The 21,883-nt window shown below is 37.6% G+C and overlaps 1 protein-coding gene across 1 annotated transcript in view; it reads left to right on the plus strand.

Moving 5' to 3' along the window:
* Window positions 1-21,883, plus strand: part of LOC104081759 (chromosome unknown open reading frame, human C20orf194) — a gene marked incomplete at its 5' end in the record, with an annotated part of 62,643 nt that overhangs the window by 3,359 nt on the left and 37,401 nt on the right. Inside the window, 11 exons of the mRNA XM_009584616.1 lie at window positions 3,040-3,159; window positions 3,998-4,122; window positions 7,694-7,790; window positions 9,041-9,147; window positions 11,629-11,706; window positions 13,964-14,062; window positions 14,682-14,737; window positions 15,871-16,006; window positions 17,721-17,802; window positions 18,902-18,938; window positions 21,544-21,631. Coding sequence (XP_009582911.1) covers window positions 3,040-3,159; window positions 3,998-4,122; window positions 7,694-7,790; window positions 9,041-9,147; window positions 11,629-11,706; window positions 13,964-14,062; window positions 14,682-14,737; window positions 15,871-16,006; window positions 17,721-17,802; window positions 18,902-18,938; window positions 21,544-21,631 — 1,025 coding nt within the window. The remainder of the gene's footprint in view (window positions 1-3,039; window positions 3,160-3,997; window positions 4,123-7,693; window positions 7,791-9,040; window positions 9,148-11,628; window positions 11,707-13,963; window positions 14,063-14,681; window positions 14,738-15,870; window positions 16,007-17,720; window positions 17,803-18,901; window positions 18,939-21,543; window positions 21,632-21,883) is intronic.

Raw genomic sequence — 21,883 nt, forward strand, 5'->3', positions numbered from 1 at the left:
GGAGCAGGAAGGGCTCCTTGGGCAGCCGTGAGCTGTTAGACTGAGTCACTGTCTAACTACACCCTTGTAATGAGTTGGGAACCGGCTGGGAGTTGCTACTGCCAGCTCAGCTGGAGACAGGCGTGGGGGTTTCCTAATTAATAGCTTTCCCCATTGTTCTGTGAAGGACTCCTGATATGCTTTCTGGAGGTATCTTATCTTTGTTATTGTTTCATTTCCTGTTTATTTTCCGCTAACTATATCTGTTCATTTAACAACATATGTTTCTGTAGAATAGTATTAAAGCCTCAGTATGAAAGGTCTTGTCTGTACTGGATACTAAAACCAAAAACAAAACCCAAAAAATCAATTATTCTGCAGAGTTAATTCTTTTATGATAAGCTAATTTCTTCTCTGCTAGCCTGTCAGTGCTCTGCAAGCAATAAATTCACCCATGTCCTCTATTATAAGAGTTCAGCTTATCAGCTTGTTAATGTCATCTTTTTGTCTTTTCTTCCCCTCCTTCTGTCATTAACTGAAAACGCAGGGTTTTGGTGTTTAGCTATGAAGATCATCTCTGCTTCAAGCCTGAAGAGCTGGTGCACCCAGATAAAACCTCAAACAGTTCAAGTGATGGCGACATCTTAACTTCTTTTTTATGAGGACGGTTTCTCATTTTTCTTCTAATCTTCCAGACTTCATAATCATCTGTTCTTTTTTCTGCTTCGCTATGTGTTATTCTGTTAGCCTGTCCCTGAGCACACCCCCTTGGCTGTTCAGGCCTTGGAAACCCTAGCAATGAGCCTGATAGGAAAAAGTGCAGATGCCATGGCTGCTTTCGTCCACGCTGTTTGGTCTGTAGTTGAGGCTGCCGTGTAAGATTAACATTTGATATGATAGCTGATTTGATATGATAGGTTTGCTTGTGAAACGTAAGTAATGCTGCTTGCAGAACAACTCATCTAACAGCTTGCTGCCACTGAAAGGGACTATCCTAACTTTTACTTTGTGCCAGACTATTGCTCATCTGATTGCCTTCAAAAGTTGCCTCAGTTCGGCAAGTAACCAGTAAACCAGATTATCTTCAGGACGTTGTGTGTGCTAGCTTTCTAAGGTTGTAGCTGATTTCAAGGAGACTCATTATGTTTAAATGGAGCTCCCTAGGACAATGGGACGGTTGCTTCCTGGAAGAACAGAGTCTCCACACTTGATTGTAACTAAAATCCCACCTAAAGACAGGGGCTTTGGCACCAATATTAGAGTGTTGAGTCCCATTGAATTCTAGATTACATGGGTACGCCTGCTTTCATGGGGCTGGGAATGTAAATAAAATAAAAAGAGACTGTGCGTTTTCCCTCTCCTCCCTCTTTTGCGCCCTCTCTCTTTGAGTTCCCAGATCCAGGGCAGTCTGGTTATGCAGAAGATTATTGGCACAGCAAAGGCAGAACATTGCAGCAGGGGGGAAAAATGAGCGACCGGATCTGAGCATTCGTTAGCTGAGCCTTATCGATGCCCTGACCTGAGTTACAGATTGACTGCTAAGGCTCTTGATGTTCCCTTGGTCAAGGGATACCTCACACAGAGTTGTGACTTTTTTTAAAAAGAGGACGTATATATATGAATGGGAGATCAGTGCTAGAAGCTAGATAGCAGAGGAATGAGGGTTCAAAGATTGTGGCTGCAAAGATTTTTGAGGGCTGAGAAAGCTGGGGAGGTGTGGTGCAGATTCCCAACACGGTTCAAGGCGTGCAATGCTATAGTGTGTTATTGGTGCTGATTATCATGAAGCCGTGAGCGGGGAGCAGTATTACAGAGGTTCATAGCTTCAGCACAATTTGAAGTGATTGTTTCTCTTCTGTAGGCTTAAACCAAATAATCTGATACCTTGGAATACACATGAGCTATCCAAAGGCCAATTACTACACAAACAAGAGAGTTTATTAAGATGTGGGATTCAGTAGCTGGATGCAGATGCGGCATCTGGTTAGCACTTTAAAGCTGAAGCATAACATAAAAAAAGGAACATAATTAGGAGAACCTAGGGTTCGTTCCAATTTCTGGTAAGTTCAGGTGACTCTCTAGTAGTTTGATTTCCAATGCAAGTCCTGAAACCCAGACATCCAGGCTGTGTTATTACATTATCAGTGTACTGATCTCTCCTTTGGACAGTGGTAACAAATCTTGATTTGTCGGCAACCATCCAACTGTATCCTAATATAGCTTGGTAGGAAAACTTGACGTTAGTGTTTATGAGGAATTTTGTAGCAGTCAAGACTGGTGACCTCTGTCAAGTGTGGATGTCAAGGAATCCACTTCATGCATAGTTTTACTTGTGGAGAAAGCTTAATTTATTACAGTAGAAGTAGGAATTATGACTGTGACTGTCTTCCGGAGAGATGAAAATACTTCCTAAATCTGTGGCCTGTTTCCTTTCTTCTTGTATTTATCGTTTATGTCTTCATGCTCCAGATCTTCAATTGTTTTAATTCTATTTTCCCAAGGACCAGAAAAGGCTTTCCTTGGAAGCTGTTCGTATACCATATGTTTTGTCAGAATATCTTTTCGTGATTTGTTAAAAGTCCGCACTGGCTTTCTGGTGACTCAGGGATCACTATAATACTGATAAGATAATGTTTAATTATGTATTCTAAAGCAGGAGATTTAGGTCACAAGATTAGTTTGTTACGAAGCTTCAATCAAGAACATATTAATTAGAATGCATACTGCATACAGACAGATGTTTAAGTTTGAATTACTAGATAAAATTGAACTTCTGTTGATACAGAGCACTGCAGAAAACTAGATTAAATTTTTGTTAAGCAATGCCTGTGGATTTAGGTCAAGAGTAGAATGTCAGCGTGTGGCAATGAACTTGTGAAAACTCCTTTTTCCCTACCCTGTTTTCCCAGTATGTTCAACGGCCGTAAGTGCCCACTGACTGTGTGAGGGAGTTGAGTTAATACTCCTGTTTTAAAGTTTTCTTATTAGGGAAGAAAACAAACTTTTCACGTGTACAATATTAGGACACATAACACTTCACGTATGGTTTTGCTTTTGCAGGAATAGATAGTCGGTACAATGAAGGTTGCAGGGAACTGGCAAACTATCTGCTTTTTGGCTTGTACAACCAGAATAACAATGACTTTGAAAGAACTGGGTTTCCTGAAGAAGTTCTTGATGGTGAGTAACATAATAAGCATTTTTACCTATTCTTCAGTCTTTCTGGAGGGAGGGTGAGCAGAAGAAGGAGCATACCTCAAAAAAAAAGTCAGTAAATCTCAAACTGTGTATATACACCTGAAAAACTGTTCTTAAAAATGCTGCTGAAGAACTCTTGTTTTTAAACACGTCCCCCCTCCATGCATTCCCCCAGCTGTTCTAAACCAAATACAGCTCATTATGAGAAGTCCTAGTTCAGTCATGGTATGTATGTACAGATGTTATCAATTATTATGTGATCACACCTCCTGAGTTCTAAAATACTTGAGCTCTTTTTTTACTTTAACATATTAACTCACTTCTGTAATATTTGAAAGGTGGCCAATCACCATGACCATAGACTATTATTCCCTTATTTGCATGAAACTTTGAATATCTACCCCGTAGGCTGTAGTGCTAGTTTTTAGTTGGAGCAACCTTCAGATGTAATATCAGGCAAGAACAACTATAGTTTACAGTTTTGTAAGTGGTCTGTAAGGACTCATCGCTGACATTCTTGGCTTTTCAAAGGACAGGCTGATGCAAGTTCTGGGCAAGACTTCAGAATAAACCCACAATTGTTCTGAACAGTAAGAAGTACTATTGTACTTGGAACTCTATATGGCTGCCAACTGTTTCTTTTTTAAAGAAGTGGGGAATGATTGTGTGTTCAAATAGTTAAACAATTTTCTTTTAATGAGGTACATTATAGGAAGAGAGGGTTTTCTGTTCAGTTTCTGTGGGGGGTTTTTTGTGCCCATATAATTCTTCTGTGTATGGAGTCTTGATGCTGAAATAATATTTGTTCTGCTTGTTGCAGATATAATAATATTAATAAAACCTGACAGTGTCCATCTGTACTGTAACCCTGTGAATTATAATCATCTTTTGCCATATGTGGCATACTGGAGGAACTTGCATTTTCACTGTCTAACCCAAAATGAGGTAAGAGGAAAATGAATGCAGATGAGAATTGCTAATGAACTCGCTAATGAACTGATACTCAAAGTGGAACTTTTTTTTAAACATTCCTTCCAGAAGTCTTTTTTCTTTTTCATACTCAGCAGGGGTGTGATCTGCGTATATATATATGGGTATTAATCATTTTGCTAATGTGTACAAGAAGAATATGTTTTTAATACTTTGTATTTGTTGGAGCATGAAGACAAATTGCTCCCTTCTCCCACTAATTACTATTGTTTTGACATGAGTCAATGATCTCTTAATGAGGAAAAACATGTGGGTTGTAAGAAATGCAGAATCTGAATCAAGTACCACAGTCAACACTGAGATTTCCAATGATACCCTTATATGCTACCAAAGCAGTGTTTTAATGCGTTGTTTGCAATAGTTTTAGAATATTAGAAAAGATTGGCTTAGTAAGCCATTTAAAATCAAGAAACTTTATTATGTATTTTCATTTTAACTTTCAACTCTTTCTTTCAAGAGCTATTAACCTCACTTTCATTGGACCATGTGAGTGATGTGAGTTTCATCTTGCATTTAAAAGTCAAGGTATTCTTAGAAAAGCTATGTTTATTATAGCGAAGCACTGTTAGAGGAGTAAAAAATGAAAATACTGTTTGTCTAGGTGTAGAGTAAGAACCTTTTTATTCCAATTGAGAATGGAAATGCTTCTTCCTCAATGCCATCATGGGAAGCTTCCCCCCCATTCAGTTCTGTATAGTTCCTCTTCTAATTTAGAATTACACTGAAATCTGAAGGGAGTTGGTTAGGAGCCTGCGATGTCAATGGGTGAAGCTGGTGGAAGAATGAATGGGGAGGTCAGGGAGAGAAACCTTTTGTTCCCTTGAGTTTCCAGCTTGAAAGCGATAGGGCTTATGGTTGATTGTGTTTTTATGTGGCTGTTTGATATTTCATAATTCTGTGATCTAAACTAATTCAGGTTAGAAGGGACCTCTGGAGATCATCTTGTCCAACCTCCTGCTTAAGGCAGGGTTAGCGATGAGATCAGATCAGGTTACTCAAGTTTTTTTGCAGTTGGATGTTGAAAGAGTCCAAGGATGATGACTGCAGAACTTCTCTTGGCTATCTGCTGCATTACCTGACTGTCCTAATAGTGAAAAAGTGTTTCCTTTCCTGAACTGTTTTACATCATGCCTTTTGTCATGCATCCTGCAACTGCAGACCACTGCAAAGAGCCTGTCTTCACCATCTCAATAACGTTTCTGTGGGTGTTGGAAGGCAGCTATGAGGTTCAGCCATTGCCTCCTCTAGGCTGAACAAGTCTGGGTCTCTCCATGTAGGACAAGTGCTCCAACCCACTGACCATCGTGGTGGCCCTCCTCTGAACTTGCTCTACTTTGTCAACGTCTTTTTTGTACGTGGGTCCCAAAACTGGATGCAGTGTCCCAGATACAGTCCCATGAGTGCTGCATAGAGGGGGTAATTACTTCTTGTTAAGATGTAAACAGCTGAGCTACAGGTTAAAGCATGCCATAGCAAAATCTAAAGCTTGGATTGATAAGGTTTTTCTGTTGCCAAAATCCCTACTGAAAGGGCAAATCTTGAAGCGTACCTGAGGGTGGCAAAACACACGCATTTTGGAGTCAAGACTGGAGTAGTTCTTAACACACTATTTGCACAACTGCAATCTCAGCTATTGAATTTTAAGCTGCATCTGCTTATGGGCTTTTATATGATTTATTGTGGTAAGTAGTAACCTTAATCACACAATACTGGCTTGAAATAATAGTGTAACTAGAAAGGTAAATCATATGCCTTGCTATTTGTGGAAATGAATGGAAAAATTTGATTTCTGATGTTGAAAATACAAGGTTTACTTCATTGCTGTTTCACGTGAATGAGCTAAGCGATGCACTTCCAGTCACATTTCTAATGTATAATTGCCAGTTTCCTAGATTACATCTGAAAGAGAAACCAAAAAACGTTGCTGTGTCAGGCTTTAAGTGCATCCTGTTTACGGGACGATTGCCTGTAGTGACTTTTAAGCGTTTTTTTTCCTTCAGCAATAGAAACAATTTTTGCTTGCTTTTATAAAAATGAAACCAAAAAAGCTCAAGAGTTTTAGAAATAAAGAAAGCAATGCTCTACCTGACTCTGTGCAGCTCTTGATGAATCTGGCGAAACCTATAGCCTCTCCTTCCTTCCCACTTGCCTTTAACTAGACCATAGGAATTTAAGTGAATATCCTAGTTCTCGGAAGAGAAAACATATTATTAAAGAATGCCTATTTTCAAAATGGCCAAATAAGATAAAGTACTGAAATTTGATGCATACTGTATAAGCTTTCTGGGTGTCACATCTGTACCATTTATGGAACGGGCTGTATTTATACCTGCAATAGCAGATAGTGAGCAAGCCTTTAGCACCCTGCCAAAAACCAAGTTCTTATTCTAATGGCAGTTTAAGTCTTGAGAAACTGGCAGCTGTTTGGGGCTTGGCTTTGAACTGACACTTTGATCTGGCTTCCTGGGATTGAAGAAAGAACACATCATGGAGGAACTTGGGCGGCATCTTAAATTCAGGCTTGTCTTAAAAGAACTTGTTCTTAAAATAAATTGGGTGTACCCTGAAGCTCACAAGAGCTATATACAAAAAGTTCATAATCATGTAATTTACCTTGATACTAAGTTCAGAGCACTGTACATCTAAAAAAAAAAAAAAAAGGCGACAAAATGCTACCGCTTTCTGATCTTGCTCCAGAAAGCAAGGGACTCTTGAAGTACCCAGCAGTGCTAGGCCTGCTGGTTTCAGGCTTGCTACTAAACTGTGCCTTTTCGGGTAAAAATCAGAGAGCATTTATAATTTTTTGTTCTGTTATAAAAATGGGATTTGTGTGATTTGTCTTGTCAGCCTAGTCTTTACGCTTTTCTGAGCCATAAGTGTGATACTTGTTCTTCACTCCTGCTCTTCAGTCTGCTGAAGTCTACAGACGACTTCAGTCTGCTACCAGCGTGAAACAACAAGATAGTGTAGCGTGGTGGTGTCTCCTCTTCTTTCCTCCTCCTTTTCCTATATATACACCTCTCCTTCAGACAGCAATTGGTTCTCATTGCTTGGTTCTGTGACCTGAAGCATATCTTGTCAGTTGGCTTTCCCAGTTTAGTGTTGTTAAGCTGGCAATATTTTATTTTTATTTCCTCAGTTTTTTGTGGCACATCAGTTGGTATTCTCAAAATATCTTTGTTGTTTAAAGATGATCCAGAATCTAGCAGGTGATGTTGAAAGACTTCATTGAAAGCTGAAGATAAAGTATATGATTATGCCTTCATATGACCTTATTAAAAACCTTGCTCTGAAGTTTGATTTTTAAAGAACAATTTCCATTGGCTTGAATATATCACTGCCATGATGGAGTTTCCAAAATATAGGACTAAAGAGGTTCTTTAGCTTCTGGAAGCTGTAGGTAATATTTTAGTGGATTACATGACATTTGCTATGGAATTAAAACAGTAGAATACATATTCTCTTTAGTACAAAACTAACAATCAAATTAGGTATGCCTAATCAAATTTTAAATGACTTCTTTCAGTATGAAGATGAAGAAGCTGCAGAGGAATTCAAAATTTCTAGCTTCGTAGACATGGTTCGAGATTGCAGTCGCATTGGTATTCCATACAGCTGCCAAGGTAGGTTAGCTTGTTTTATGCTTATGGTGTAAGTGTTTTGCAGCATGCAGGTCATGCAGTTCAGGGAACGAAGATTTCCTTGCCTTTGGTAAGAAATAAAGATTAATATGTCAATAGTTTCCTTTTAGCCTCTTTTTACTTAAGAGTTGGGTTTCTTTCTGAAAAATGTAAGCCCTTAGACTTCATCTGAAGAGTGAATGCTCACAGCGTGAGGCAAAGAAATAATTTGCATTCAGAGAAGTGTGTTCTGCTGCTACAGAAGTTCTCTGTTCAGATGGGAGCTCCAGATAAACACTTCTTTATCTAAGGAAAGAATAAACATTTCGTTATGCAAGTTTCCTTTTTTAGCACTGAAAAAACTGAACTGCATGACTTCCTGTTATGATCTGTAGCCAGTCTTGCAGCCTGAACAGTGTAATCTTACATTGTTCAGTAAAGTGTACTTTGTGGTATCCCCAACAGTGAATAATGCAAAAGCAATGCAGTGCATGTACTTCACTGTGCAGCATGCGCATGTGGGGTTTTTGGTCCACAGTACAGTAGGTGAGAGGCAAACAAAAAAAAAAGAAAATTGCTTTCTATTTTTGAACCATGTAAGTTCAAACCAAGCTAATTCAGTTTTGTGTGGTGTTTTTGTTTTTTTTTTTTTTTTTTTTTTTATTCCTAATTGTTCATTGCTTCTGTTGAGGAAAGGCTGATCTGCTCTGACTGCCTGAAAAATCATTAATGGGTCAGGGCACGGGGGAGGGTGGCCATTCTTTGTTAGGAAGTATCTAAAGAAGGTGTGTAGCTTAAGGATGATAATCACGCTTCACTTCAGATAGCTTACTGCTTCACTGATGAGTACCGGGCTGAATAGTTTTCTTCTTCCCCAACTTAAAATTCTGATTAATGTGGGGATGACAATGACAGTATTTGACTTAAGGCCAGGTATTTAAAGAAATCGGAGTAAGCAAAGCTCCTTGGTTTAGTATTTTGAATTTTAATAGGCACAGGTTTGCTAATGGTCTTAGAATGAAATTTGCAAGGAGAGATAATATCTTTTACTAGAGTGATAGTAAATCAAAGGGACAAAATTTGGGGTGTAAAGGTCTTCACAAAAAACATTTTTCAATTACAGATTTTAAGCTGAACAAAGACAGGATAATTGAGATCCTTTATTAGAATCTCAGAACAACTCTAAGATCTCACAGAAAGTTAAACTGCCAGTGTTTGTGAGAGAATGTTTCTGTGAAATATTTCTTTTGCAGGTCATCTACAGATATTTGATATGTTCATTGTTGAAAAGTGGCCAATAGTGCAGGCTTTTGCACTGGAAGGAATTGGGGGTGATGGCTTCTTTACAATGAAGTATGAAGTAAGTAGTTACATTTTTCACTTTTTTCCATTTCCATTCTGAAGTATAAATTGAATCATGGAATAATTTCAGTTGGAAAGTACCTTTTAAGTTCATCTAGTCCTGACTCACTGCTCAAAGGAGGGCCAACTTCTAAGTCGGATGAAATTTTTCAGGATCTTATGAAGCTGAGTTTTGAATGTGCAAGGATGGAGACAGTACAGTCTTGCTGAGAGACTGTTATGAGCTACACAGCACTCTGTTCAGGACAAACCACGATTATTTGGTGTGTCCCCCAGCCCACCTGTTGTGATTTAGGACTTTTTTCCTTCTCTTCTAGAGCCTCCTCTACCAGTAACAGAAAATACTTCCTTTAACTCTGCTAGATGGGTATAGATCTTCAAGAGCAGTGCAAGAGAAGTGACAAATGCCTTGAAATGAACTGAGAATCAGAAGTGAGTGTATTTCTTGGGTCATTAGTTTTGACACAAGAGATACATCTACTTTTCTCATCAACATATATTCTTGAGTCATCATAGCCTGCTGAATACGGCAGCAGTCAAGACTTCGGATGATGCTCCTAGTTGTAATGATGATTTGCTGTTCCACTCTGAGCAACTTGTGTAATTTGATTTGCCTATTTATTAAATATGCTCTAACAGCATCTTCAGAGGACAGCTTTGTATTTATGTACTTGTTTGAAGCTTCTTTTATTTAATTTTCTTGGACCGCTGCCACAAAAATGCAGATGTCCTATTTTTCTTGTCACTCCTCCATTTTTACAGCCAGAATGTTATTTGTCTGACTTCTGACAACTGGGAAAAACCCGAGGAATTAATAGTACCGTTGTTAAAGTCTCATCACATGTAGTACTGTACACGCTTGCTCAAAAATCTATTATGTGACTTCAAGTGTGCCTTTCTCTGTCTGCGCACTGTGCTCTTTCCACTGATACCTTTCTTCATGCTTTTTTTTCCTTCATTCTATCACTAGTACTGTAATCATCTTGTGTGTGAACCTGTCAAAATCGTTAAATACAAAGTGCAAATAGATGAGCATCCTTGTGGAGGTCTGCCTGAGTATCAACAGCCCTTCCTGATGTCTGAAATTAGTCAATGAAAATTTGACTGTGAATTCAGGAGTTGTTTGAGTCTTTAATTACCCTTGCCAATTCATTTCATGAATCCGTAGAGGCTTTGAGAAAATGTGTAGACACAGTGTGGCAATGACTTTGTAAAGAGGGAGCCTCTGCTGTTTCATTGTGGGAGTTGATACTGTCATTACGGCACTCTTGCAGACTTAAAAAGGAGCAATGCAAATTCTCAGTATCTGTTTTTAAGAGTAAGTGTGTTACTCTTAACTGGTGGTTCCGCCAGTTCCAGCTTGAGTTCTTGATTTCTTCCTCCTTAAAGTCATAAGGGGATTTCAAGTGGGAAGTGGCATTCTTAACTTTTTACGTAACTGTTTATGCATGGTTATCTGTTAGGCAGCTGCTGTATGTCACAGATGGGGAGAGAAAACCAATCTATGGGAGGAAGTACATTTGGGATCACTGTAAATGATCTATAAATGAGTACTTCTGCTGTTATTAAAAGAGGATGTTCTTGGTGCATTTTTAGCTCCTCAAACTGACTTTCCCTCTGCTGTGCATCCTATGCTGTTAGATTTGAAGATAATCTAATGATGATAACTTATTAATATTTTTTCAATGTTTTAAGGGCAGTTACTCTATTACTCTTACTACACAAGTCACAGTTGCTCAAGATGCTGTAAGCCAGAGAATTCACTGTTTTGACAGGTTCATGGAAGTGATGTCTGGGAAATCATTATTGCCGTATCTAATAATATGAGTAACTGGAATAACTGTAAAACAGTGGTTTAAGAAAATTCCAGTCAGTGTTGCATTTTTAATTAAGTGGATGGTGGGGAACCCTGTAAATGCAGAAATTATTCAAATACAAGTGTCCCTTAAGAATATATTTTTGAATAGTGTTCTCATATGCATCATCTTACTACTTGGAAGAAGGTATTGCTAATTGCTAAGTTAAACTAGCTCTGCCTAAATTTACCTTAGTTTGCCTAAATTTATGCTTACAGCAAGAATTGGCTAGCGCTTAGGATGAGTACCCTTGGAATCTGCTTCTTGTCTGTCTTGTCTCAGAAAACTGGTCTTTCCCTTTTGGTTGCACCAGCTGATACTATTCTTTGCTATTAACTCAATTTTGAAAAACTTAGTGAAATGATTTGTTTGAAAGATGCAAGCAAAACTTTGCATGTACTTTAAACCCTCACTTGAAGAGATGAGTCTCTGAAGCATCCAGAACACTTATACCTGGTCAATTCTTTCGTAACCAGTAGTGTAAAAATATTTCTGAATTCAGAGTTAAGGAGTGCTGTTGGACTGGGTGGCGTGCTGCAAGTCTGTTTCAATGCGGTCTAAACCTGAATCTGTGGCATTCTTTGTGGTGTTTTTCACAGAAGTGTGTTTAAAATATTTTTCAGTTAATGGATGTCAGTGTTGATTTGTGGAAGACATACAGCAAAATGGATCCTGTTTCCCTGGAGGACTTGCTCTTTGAGGTAATGTGGATGAAATATTCTAAATCAACTTCTAGTTTGTTAGTGTAGATCCAGAGCAAAATTGTTATTTTGTTTGTTTGATTTTAATAGTGTTTATGTACTTAATCTACTGGCTCTGCTTGCTATTGTTCTCAGGGTCTCTCTCCTTTCTTCAAATCTACCACAAAGCCTGCAAAACTTTAAAATAGCTTTTTTTGAAATCCTTGTCTTAATTTGCCTGAAATTCTCCTAAAAGTTTCTCTAAATGGTGTGACTGTTCTTCAGGTCATAGGACTATGTACAAAGTACAGAAAGTTGGTATGTTTGTGTGTGTTAATCCTCCTTTTGCAGCAAGGGGGGGAAAAATTCGCTTTAACATAGAGCCATTCTTTCAGGAAAAAACACTTCCACGATTGCTTTGTAACTACTTTAAGTGGATAACAGTGACACACAGTGGCTGCCCTGATGCTTTGTGAAATACAAATGTACAGTGTAAAGTGATTCCTCATTTTAATGTGATGGTCTGATCTCAGTGCTAGAGGAGGAAGCAATGTATGAGTATTAGTATATGTTATTTTGTTGTTAATTTTTTTTATCAGTTTCTAGCTTGCCAGCAAAGTAGGCTTTTAATGTGTAGCAAGTTCAGCAGTAAGTATCCTTTATTAATAAAATATTGGTAGTTCACACCAATTTGGTTGTTTAATCAACTGCTGTAATGAAAATTAAAATGTCATACAGTTTACAAGGCTGTCAGTCTAAATAGTCCCTCTATGATACTTCACTTTACCCTCGCTGTGGAAGTGAGATAAATGTTTGGGACTGTTTTCTTGTAGCTGGTAAGTCTACCCTGAAACACTTATTTATCCTATTTTGAAGTTTTGAGCCTGAAAGTTGTGGTTAAACTGACTTCAAATTTTCGGGGGTGTGTGTGTGGGGGGGCGGAATTAATTAATGGGGTTTTGAAACTCTGGTTTCATAGAAATTGGTGATTTTAAAAATGATCAATTTGCTCTGTGAGGATGAAGCTAGGTGCACTTAAAGAGCATTTGAAATTGGTATATGTTCATACTTTTTTTTGTTAACACAGCTTTGATTTCAGGAAGTTCTGATTTTAACTCTACTTGGAATTTAAAAGAATATTCTGTACGGTATTGTTATGTTCCAAATAAGCTGACAAAAGCACTTTTTAGTTCTTAGCTTCTGTGAAAAGCTTATTTGAGACTGGAGTATTCCCCAATGATAGTTTCTCCCCTTAAGTGTAAACCTTCATTTTAAACCTGTTTTATAAGCTTTATTAGTATTTTGGGAGGCTTGTGAGATTTCATCAACATTAACTCTCTAAATTTCATTCATTACTGCATTTATGAAGTGGCTGAATTCAAATACTGTATAATACTCATACCACTGCTAAAGTCATAGTCCTAGTTTTGCCTGTTATGTCTGAAAAACTACACTTTCTAAAATCAGGATGTCTCTCTTATCTTCCAAGTTAATATGTGACAAGTAACTGAAAGCAATCTTGAGAGTATTTTAAAATTGCCTAGTTCTGTAAGGTTCCTGCTTTATCAACATGACACAGTCTTTTCTTTTTATTGATTCTCTGATTTTTTTTAATTAATTTGAATGCAACCTGTAGTCATCTTCATTTTTTATTCTGCTGTAGTGAGGTGTTACTGATATTTCCTTTGCCACTTCATTTTTTTTACAAATGCAGGTAAAGAAATTACTGTCTGCCACTTGTATATCATGAACTTCCCGAATTCCCCACCCTGTTCCTCATTTTCTGACTATAAGCTTCCTTAATGTCAGATAGAAATTACTGCAGAACCATATGCAGATTTAAAAATCGAAAACTGAATCTTCCAAGTGTTCATTTTGTAAGTCTTATGGGAATCATGAGGTCTGAGTTATGAGTGATCTCAAAACAGTCTACTTCCTTAGGTTAAAAGCAGATAGTGCAGGGCTCTGGTCCTTTTCCCTCTCCTGCCTCTTCTCTTGCCAAAAAAAACCCCAAAACCCCACAGCCCCAAACAAACAAACAAACAACCCCGCACCAAAAAAAGACCCCCTAAAACCCAGCAGGAAGTCCTTATCTTTTAAAAGATGTTTATTTTCTTGTCCTTATTGTTTCATTGGGCAGGCTGCAATAGTATACTGCACAGTGAAGTGTAATCTATGTTGTTCTTAAGTAATCGGGGTTCATTCAGTACAATCTGTAACTTCCTTTCTCTGGTATAACACTTGCCTTACTAAGTAATGTTGAATGTTTTTCTTCCAGGATTTAATGATTTTTGAACACCAGTGGACCAACTTTTTTGCGAATTTTGATACTGAAATTCCCTTCATTTTGGAACTATCAGAATCTCAGGCGGGGGAGGTATGCCTGCTTCAGTAATCCTTTGAAATGCTACTATCATCCATGCAGAAGTAATAAATATTCAGCATTGTTGGTTTTCTTTTTTATTTTTTCCTTTTTTTCCCTCCTTACCCTATCTCACCTTTCATGTTTGAGGAGTAGAAACCTATTGTTTTTTTTAAGTTCACCACCCACCTTACCTATCCATGGTATGATGGCTTAGGACTGCCTGGTGTGAGTCAGTTGAATGTTTGTTCACTGATAATTGGACTTAGTTGATTTACGTCTGCACAACAGATCCCTATTTGTAGGTAGATTGACTTTCATTTTGGTGGAAACTCCAGTATGTGCACCTCCTAACAAGCTGAGGTTGCACATGTCAAATATCAAACATAACTGATGGCAACATACAGCATGGGTGAAAATAGCACAGTGCTTTTTCTTAGTGGCTGTTGCTTTTTAAGCATATACAAGACTTAATGGTGTTTGGGTTTGTTTATGGAGTTTGGAATTAGTTTTTGAGGGTTCAGGAGTTCTCTCTGAGAAGGATAATTCGGGTTTGCTCTTAATGGTAGTGAGGGTATATCACACTTTCTGTTCATTTACTTGTTAATCAGATTTTTTTTTTTCTTCTTCACAGCCTTTCAGAAGTTATTTCAGTCATGGAATGATCTCAAGCCATATAACAGATAACAGGTATTACTCGTTATTCCCTGTGAAATTGTGGTGTCACTACCTCGATATGTTATTTCCCTGTCTCTGATGCCACAATGCTTATAATTCCTTTTGGGAATCTCAGCATATCACATCTCATCTTTGCATGTTTTTTTTTTTAAATATGCAAAGGTACTTCTGGGTGAGATAAACTGAATTTTCACGGGGTTTGATGCTGTCGTTATTACATATACAATGACAATATGTTTGAAACCATCCACCTTGTGCATTTTAATACAATCAATTTTTTCATGGTCAGATACCTACACAAACTCATGAACTTATTACACAGGACAGCTATGTTTGAAAATGTTGCTCCTATTTATATGATACTCAAAAGCAATTAAAATATGAAGGTTGAAGAAGTCAGTATAGTTTTGTGAGTTACAACATGCACAAGACCAATGCATAAAGCAGGGCAGTTAAAAACCAAAATCTTAGCCAATATAAACTGGACAATACAGGTCAGCTTTATTTTATTTCAGCATAGAATTTTAACTGAGAGAGGAAGGTTGTTTGTCATATGTTGCAAAACCAAGCCGCCTGCTGTTTTGAGCTAAATAAAGGTTGCTTAGCTACTTGAATGTCTCTGGAGATTCTTCTTTATTTGGGGTTAAACAGTGGAGTTCAATGTCCTTTATTGTTTTCAGCATCCTATGTTGTTTGCATTTAAATAATGAAAAGAAAAACCTTGACCTCTCCAGTTGAGTCTTGGGCGCAAAGCCAGAACTAAATCCAAAATAGTTTTGTTTAATTCCAATATAGTCATTTCAGTGTTTTTCAAGAAAGTAAATTTTAAACTAGTCAGCTTTTCAAGGCAATTAACTTTAAAAAAAGAGGGAAAAAACCCTTCTAATAGCATTTGGAGAACGGCCTTGAGATACGTTCTTGTATATGAAAGAAACTATAGTCTTGTTAATTCAAGTAGGTTTTTTTCTTTGGAACTTCGTCTTTTCAGTGGGAAGCTTTCTGCAGCTGTAGTAAATTTTTTTTTGTCCTACTCTTTTAGTGCGAAATTCAGTAGTTGGTCCATCAGACTTGAAAGCTTTGATTTCATTTGTTGTTTGTAAGTTTTCTTCAAGTATTTGGGTGGTGATACCCTCTTTTCTCCTTAGCCCTAGCCGGCAGCCCTTTGTTCTGTTTGGTAGCCACTCAACTAAGGAAAATTTGAACTCTGGTAACTTTAATTTTCCATCAGAAGGACATCTTGTTCGAAACACTGGTGTTGGTGGAAGCACTGCTAAGCATATGGTAAGGCTTTTAAGTAGTTATCTGATATTTTGAAGCAGTGAATATTGTCTCTTTCTTCATGTATTTTTTTGTGCCCTTAAAATGCTTACCTTCCACGAGTTAAGTACCCAATTCTTCTTAATGTATAAAACATGTTATCTTAGCAGTCACTTTAAGGAACAAATTTCCTTTTTCTTTCTCTTTCCAAGTCAAACTACACTGGATGTTTAATCAGGGACTGCTGAAACATGTTACCTTAGCAATCAGTCACTTTAAGGAACATATTTCCTTTTTCTTTCTCTTTCCAAGTCAAACTACACTGGATGTTTAATCAGGGACTGCTGAATGAGTTAAAATATTTTTTTCCCCTGTAAAAAGACAACTTTTAAAACACTTGCGGTGCTGTGTGGGGTGGGGGAGAGGGAAATGCTGTTTGTGAGGACGTTTGTCTTAGCCATAAAGTGAAAAGATTCCTGATGGTAGCATATGATGTACTTAACTCTGACACACAGATTTTATTTTTATCAGAATTGTTTATACATTTCTTAAAAAGAAACGGAAAGACACTTTTTTTGATAATGACTTTGTGAGTAGACGCAGGATACTTACGTGTATCCAAATTTCAGTGTATGCTTCAGCAACTGAACAGTTCATGAAACTCTGAAAATCTTTCTGGTGTTCAAAGAATGTTAAGATGAAGTTGTAAGATTAACTTGTTTCCGTTTTCAAGTAAAAGCTTAGTTTTAAAACATATGATGAGGTCGATGGCTTGTTGCACTGCCGCGCAGGGGACGTAACTGGGGAAGCGACCCCAGGGAATTCAGATCCTCTGGCTGGCTGGGCTGGGTGCATCCAGAAGGTAACTCGCAGCGAAGGAGGAGAGGTAGCGTGCAGATTGCGTTGTGTAGTTCTCCCTGCTAGCCGATTTCCATGGGCTCTGGGAGTGTCCGTCAGTTGTGCGAGTCCAAAGTCTGTGCTGCTGAGGAGATGGATGTGGTTGAGTACAGGTCATCGTGGAGTGAACGTATGATTGAGGGAATGAGTTTATGATCTTGTCATGAGAACATTTCATGCATAGTTAGGGATGGATGGACGTGGGTATTCTGGACGCATCGTATGTGTCAAAAGCCTGAGAAAGGATTGTTTTAGCATCCCGGTGAAATCTCATCCTCCCTTTGCTGCTCTGTCTAACCCTATTTCTGTAAAAACACTTCCAGTTTTGTTTTTTTTCCCCTTGTTAACATTCCCGTTAAGACCATCTGATATCTTTCAAAATGCAAGTACAATTTTATTCTGATGTACTTGCTCCATCTGTTGTCCTCAGATTCTGACATTGTTCTTAAAAAGGTGATTTATTTACAGGTACAGGTGATACTGTTTTAATAGGTTGTCATGAAAATAGTAAATAAGACCAAGTGCAAGCATAGTTATGGGAACCTGACACACTTTCCTCTTCATGAAAAGAGCAGTTGACATAGGAAACACATGTGTAACGCTTACGGAAGTCAGAGCTCCTCTCCTTTCCAAAGTCTTTCAACCATTCAGGTCAAGTCAAAAGTGAAATATACCTTTGAAAACGTAAGTTGCTTTTTTAAAATCCAGTTAAGTCTGTGTTGTACACTTCCTGTAGTATGTCAGTCATTAGAAGACTAAAGGGGAACTTAGCTTATTGTTCATTATTGCACCAATTTTTTTTACTAAGGTCTTTCTGTATCTCGTTAATACTGACAACTAGGTAGTGCAGTGTGTATCTCCAAAGGGACCTCTGGCTTGTTCAAGGACCTATTTTTTTGGAACCACTCACATTCCTTTCCTGGGTAAGTATATTAAAAATACCAAGCTGTAATTTAAGGCAGTTATTCTCTTTGAATAAATAATAATAAACAATTTCTAGCGATGAAAAGATGGCTTTGATTCCTTTATAAGCATTAGGCCATGGAGTGGTAGATACCGTGTAGTTCTGTAGCCAGTGCATGAAATCATAACAGAACGTTCTTCCGTTGCACATCCTGCCTTCATATGTGAAAATCTGTCGGACATTTGCAAAGAATGGCTCAAAGGTTGAGCAGTGTATTTGTGTTTGCATCAGAATGCAGTGTGAAGGTAGAGAGCACCTGAGTGTGCAGGCCTTTTGCAGGTACTAGGTAAACATTTAAGTCCATGTTCCATACAAGTTGGTAGAAAAAAAATACAGCAATTCAAAGTGGTAGTTGTCAAATAAGCCTGGGTTTTTTTGTTTTGTTTTTTTTGTGTGTGGGTTTTTTTGTTTGTTTGTTTTTGGGGGAATTTGGTTTTTTGTTTGTTTGTTTACAAAATAATTCAAGATTTTTAAAAGGATAGAGAAAATTATTTGACTTTTATCCTTTATCCTCTGGTTTGGGTCCAATATAGTGTGTTATAATAGCTGTCTTCCCTAATAAAAACAAGCCAAGTGAAATTTTTAAAAACAATTTTCTTACCCATTTTAAATGGCTGCATGAGTCTATGGGTAAAGTCAGTCTCCTTAGGGTTGCTATATATCTTGAAACCATATCTAGCTCAGAAAGTATCTGAAGAGAAGATGCTTGGAGGCTTGCAAAATGGAAGGAATTATAGCATATGTTTGGTCTAGTTGTGCTTTTTCCTGGGCATCCAGGAATGGCCACTTTGGGAGATAGGATACAGTGTGAGAGGGATCTTTGTTCTGACCCAATGTTTTTAGGGGATGCAGGTCTTAGTCTTGGCCATAGTATGTACTGGCTGTACTGATACAGGTTAACCTGTGCTTTGCTTTTTTTTAAATATGCAAACAAACTGCAGTTATATGAAATACTGGAAAAATGTCATGTAAGATATGCAGCAGAAATGTATGCCCAAGAAGTTCTGTGTAAATGCTTCTGAAGGTGCTTAAAACAAACATTTTTGGTTTTAATACAGGAAATGACAATGAGATGCACAAGCAAGCTGAACAAGTGTAAGCTGCCAACTTCTTATTATTCCTTAGCTCTTCACTCTTTCTACCTTGTGGCAGTAGGTCAAAACCGCTTTTAGTCAGCAGTGGCTGTTGGCATTTGCAGAGCTACATTTTTATTTAGAATAACGTCAACGTGAGAGGGTTTCAAAGGCAAATTGCTCATTGAGGGTTTCAATGAGCAAACTAGGAATTGTTAGTGTGAACATCCTTTCTGCTGTACAGCAAAGTATGAAAGGAAATATTAGTATATTTTGCTTAAATTTTAATTTTTTTAATCTTAACACGTATTTGAATCACTTTAAAATGTAATTCATGTACACTGAGGGGGGAAGTATCTATAACTGAATGGGAGCATGTTCCACAGATAGAAGTAAAAGTATTTTTTAGACTAGTTTCATTAAACTAAACAATGTGTAAGATTTATAATGGTTAGTGAAAATGCCAACAGGGAACACTCAAACTTGCAAGGAGATTTCACGATGTTAAAGGATAGATAAAAGTTAACTTCTGAATTTTTTTGTTAGTAAGCTACAAAGCTTCCGCACATTTTGACCTTCACAAAATAAGACTTTGTTTATCCATGTTGATGTCCACTTCTCTGCATGTTGTAGATACCTGTCAAGCTTTAAGAACATGATAGATAATCTGCTTTGGTACTGCTTTCAACCTTGATAAACTAAACCTTTTCTCAGAGATTTTGTCCTCCTTGCTAGTTAGGATAATTTTAGGAGCCTTTCTTGCTTCTGCAGCAGAGCAGTTTGCAAGCCTGCCTGCCTGACATGTTAGCAAGATATTAAAGGTGTGTCAGAGGGAGCCGGTAGTGGTGACCTTTCATGCTAAGTACTGTTGACTTTTGGTAATTGTGATATGGTTCTCAAAGACGTAAAAGTGAAGTTACTAGACTGAGCAGCAGATTTTTCATTTTTTATGGTAAAGTTAACTTCAACAAGTAATTTTGCTTGCATATATGTTCTGCTCAAACATACAGAATATTTCTTGTCCTACTTCTAAAGGACTTTGTATTAAATACAGTTCTAACCGAGATGGCTAGAGAAGTGCTAAGCAAAGCAGGGGTCAGTTGATAGAGGCAGTATTTTTTATGAGAATATCTTTTTTTTTGGAAGTGTCCCTGTATTGGATCAAATAATCTAGTTTCAACAACAGCAGCAAAATTCGCTTTTCTGGCAAACCTGACCTCATGATTTTGGAATTAGTTTGCAGTTGAATCTTGTAACTGGTTCTTATATTTGTCAATGTTTTTCAGTGAGATAAAAAGTGGAAAAATATTTCATAAGCACTATTCAATCCAAATTTGGCTCTATTTAGGAAGCGGAACTGCAACCTAGAGTGGAGATTGACTGGAGTGCATAAACTGACTGTGTAACTTTAAGTATCCCTGGGGTAAACGTTGTAATTTTTTTTTTTTTTAAGAAAATACCATTTTCTGCTTTACATTGTTAGTGTTGAAATTTTAAAATGCGAAGAAGAGTAGGGTAATTAATGTAAAGCACAGCCCACTGTGAGGTGTTTTCTTGCAAATATATATGTGAATTTGAGTGAAAATAGGAATGCTTACAGAGTTAGGAAGAAATTACGCATTTCCTGTAATGAGTGTGCACTGAAAACACAAGTTAAATGCATGTGTTAGTACATGAAATTACATAGAAGAAACCTCAAGAAGTAAGAAGGTTTGATTTTTAAAATCTCTTACTGCTATTGGGGATGAAGTTCAAAGACGAGCATTGGTGCATTTTGAGTTCCTCCATGTTTGGTAGCTTCAGATGCTTTTTTCCATCCTTCAGGAACGCTTTGCACATGGCTTAAATGCTGTATCCTTCTCTTTCCTCCCCCCTCTTCCCTCCCTCAACATCTAGCAGTTGCAGAGGAGTAATGAGAGGAGTTAAAGTTTGGGGAAGTAGGAGTGTTTTGTTGATCTACTTATCTTTTTGTTCCAATTTAGCTGGAAGACAGAGGCTGATGTTTCTTAGTTGGGCACAGGTGGGTTTTTTCAGTAGTTCTGGAGCTATAAATATGTCAGTAGCTGTAAGTTGCTTCTGGCTTTAATAAACCTTTGTTTATTTCTGTACAACATTTTCAATTCCCTTTTAAGAAGGGAATCAAACTAAGCCGTGATGTAGATGTGCTCAAAAAAGGTTGCGGTGGCTGGTTTGTTTTGGTATCTTTTTTGCTTGACATGCTCCAGAACAAGTCAGTCTCTGAAGTCAGTTCACTCTGTTTTCCAGTTTTGCTTTTGCAGAACATGAGGCTACCATTCTATTCTTGTTGGAATATTTAGGATGTGATCCTCAACACAATTGCAGCAAAAGTCAACAATAAAACTTTTTTTTTCTTGACTGATAAGAGCAGGGATACATTTGTGCCAAGAGGTTTTTTCCCAAGACATTCTGTAATTTGAGCAATTTACTTGCTCTAATTTATTTTTTTAAACTGAAAGGTTAAGTATAAAGCTATTTCTGTGCTTATTTGAACACAGACCCCTTCCATATAAGGGAGTTGTGTTATGAGAGGAGAAACTGCTCCTTTAAACAGAGGAGGAAGAAAACTCTATCTGTCTAGTAAATGTTGTGTTTGTATTTCTCTTCAGTACGCTGTTGTCGCAAATATATACTGCTGTTGTAGAGGCTGTGCTTGCTGGCATTGAGTGCTATGCTAAAACTTCCACTGAATCCAAGGTAAATGAAGCACTGATTCTGTACACTGTAATTGTTGATTTGGATTGCTTGCAATATAAGATTACATGCAAACCAAAATTAAAAAAAATAAATAAATGTTTCAGTCAACTGCATAACATTAATGAAGTTAATACCGTGGCCTCCAACCAGTCTCTCTGAATTCTGTTTAAAAAAGAGAAATTTCAGAGTACATCTATTCTTATCCATCTGCAATTGTTTTTCCATCTTTCATGAATTTTCCTAACCTTATAG

This window comes from Fulmarus glacialis, unplaced genomic scaffold (assembly GCF_000690835.1).
Source record: "Fulmarus glacialis isolate BGI_N327 unplaced genomic scaffold, ASM69083v1 scaffold10369, whole genome shotgun sequence".
Classification (NCBI taxonomy): domain Eukaryota; kingdom Metazoa; phylum Chordata; class Aves; order Procellariiformes; family Procellariidae; genus Fulmarus; species Fulmarus glacialis.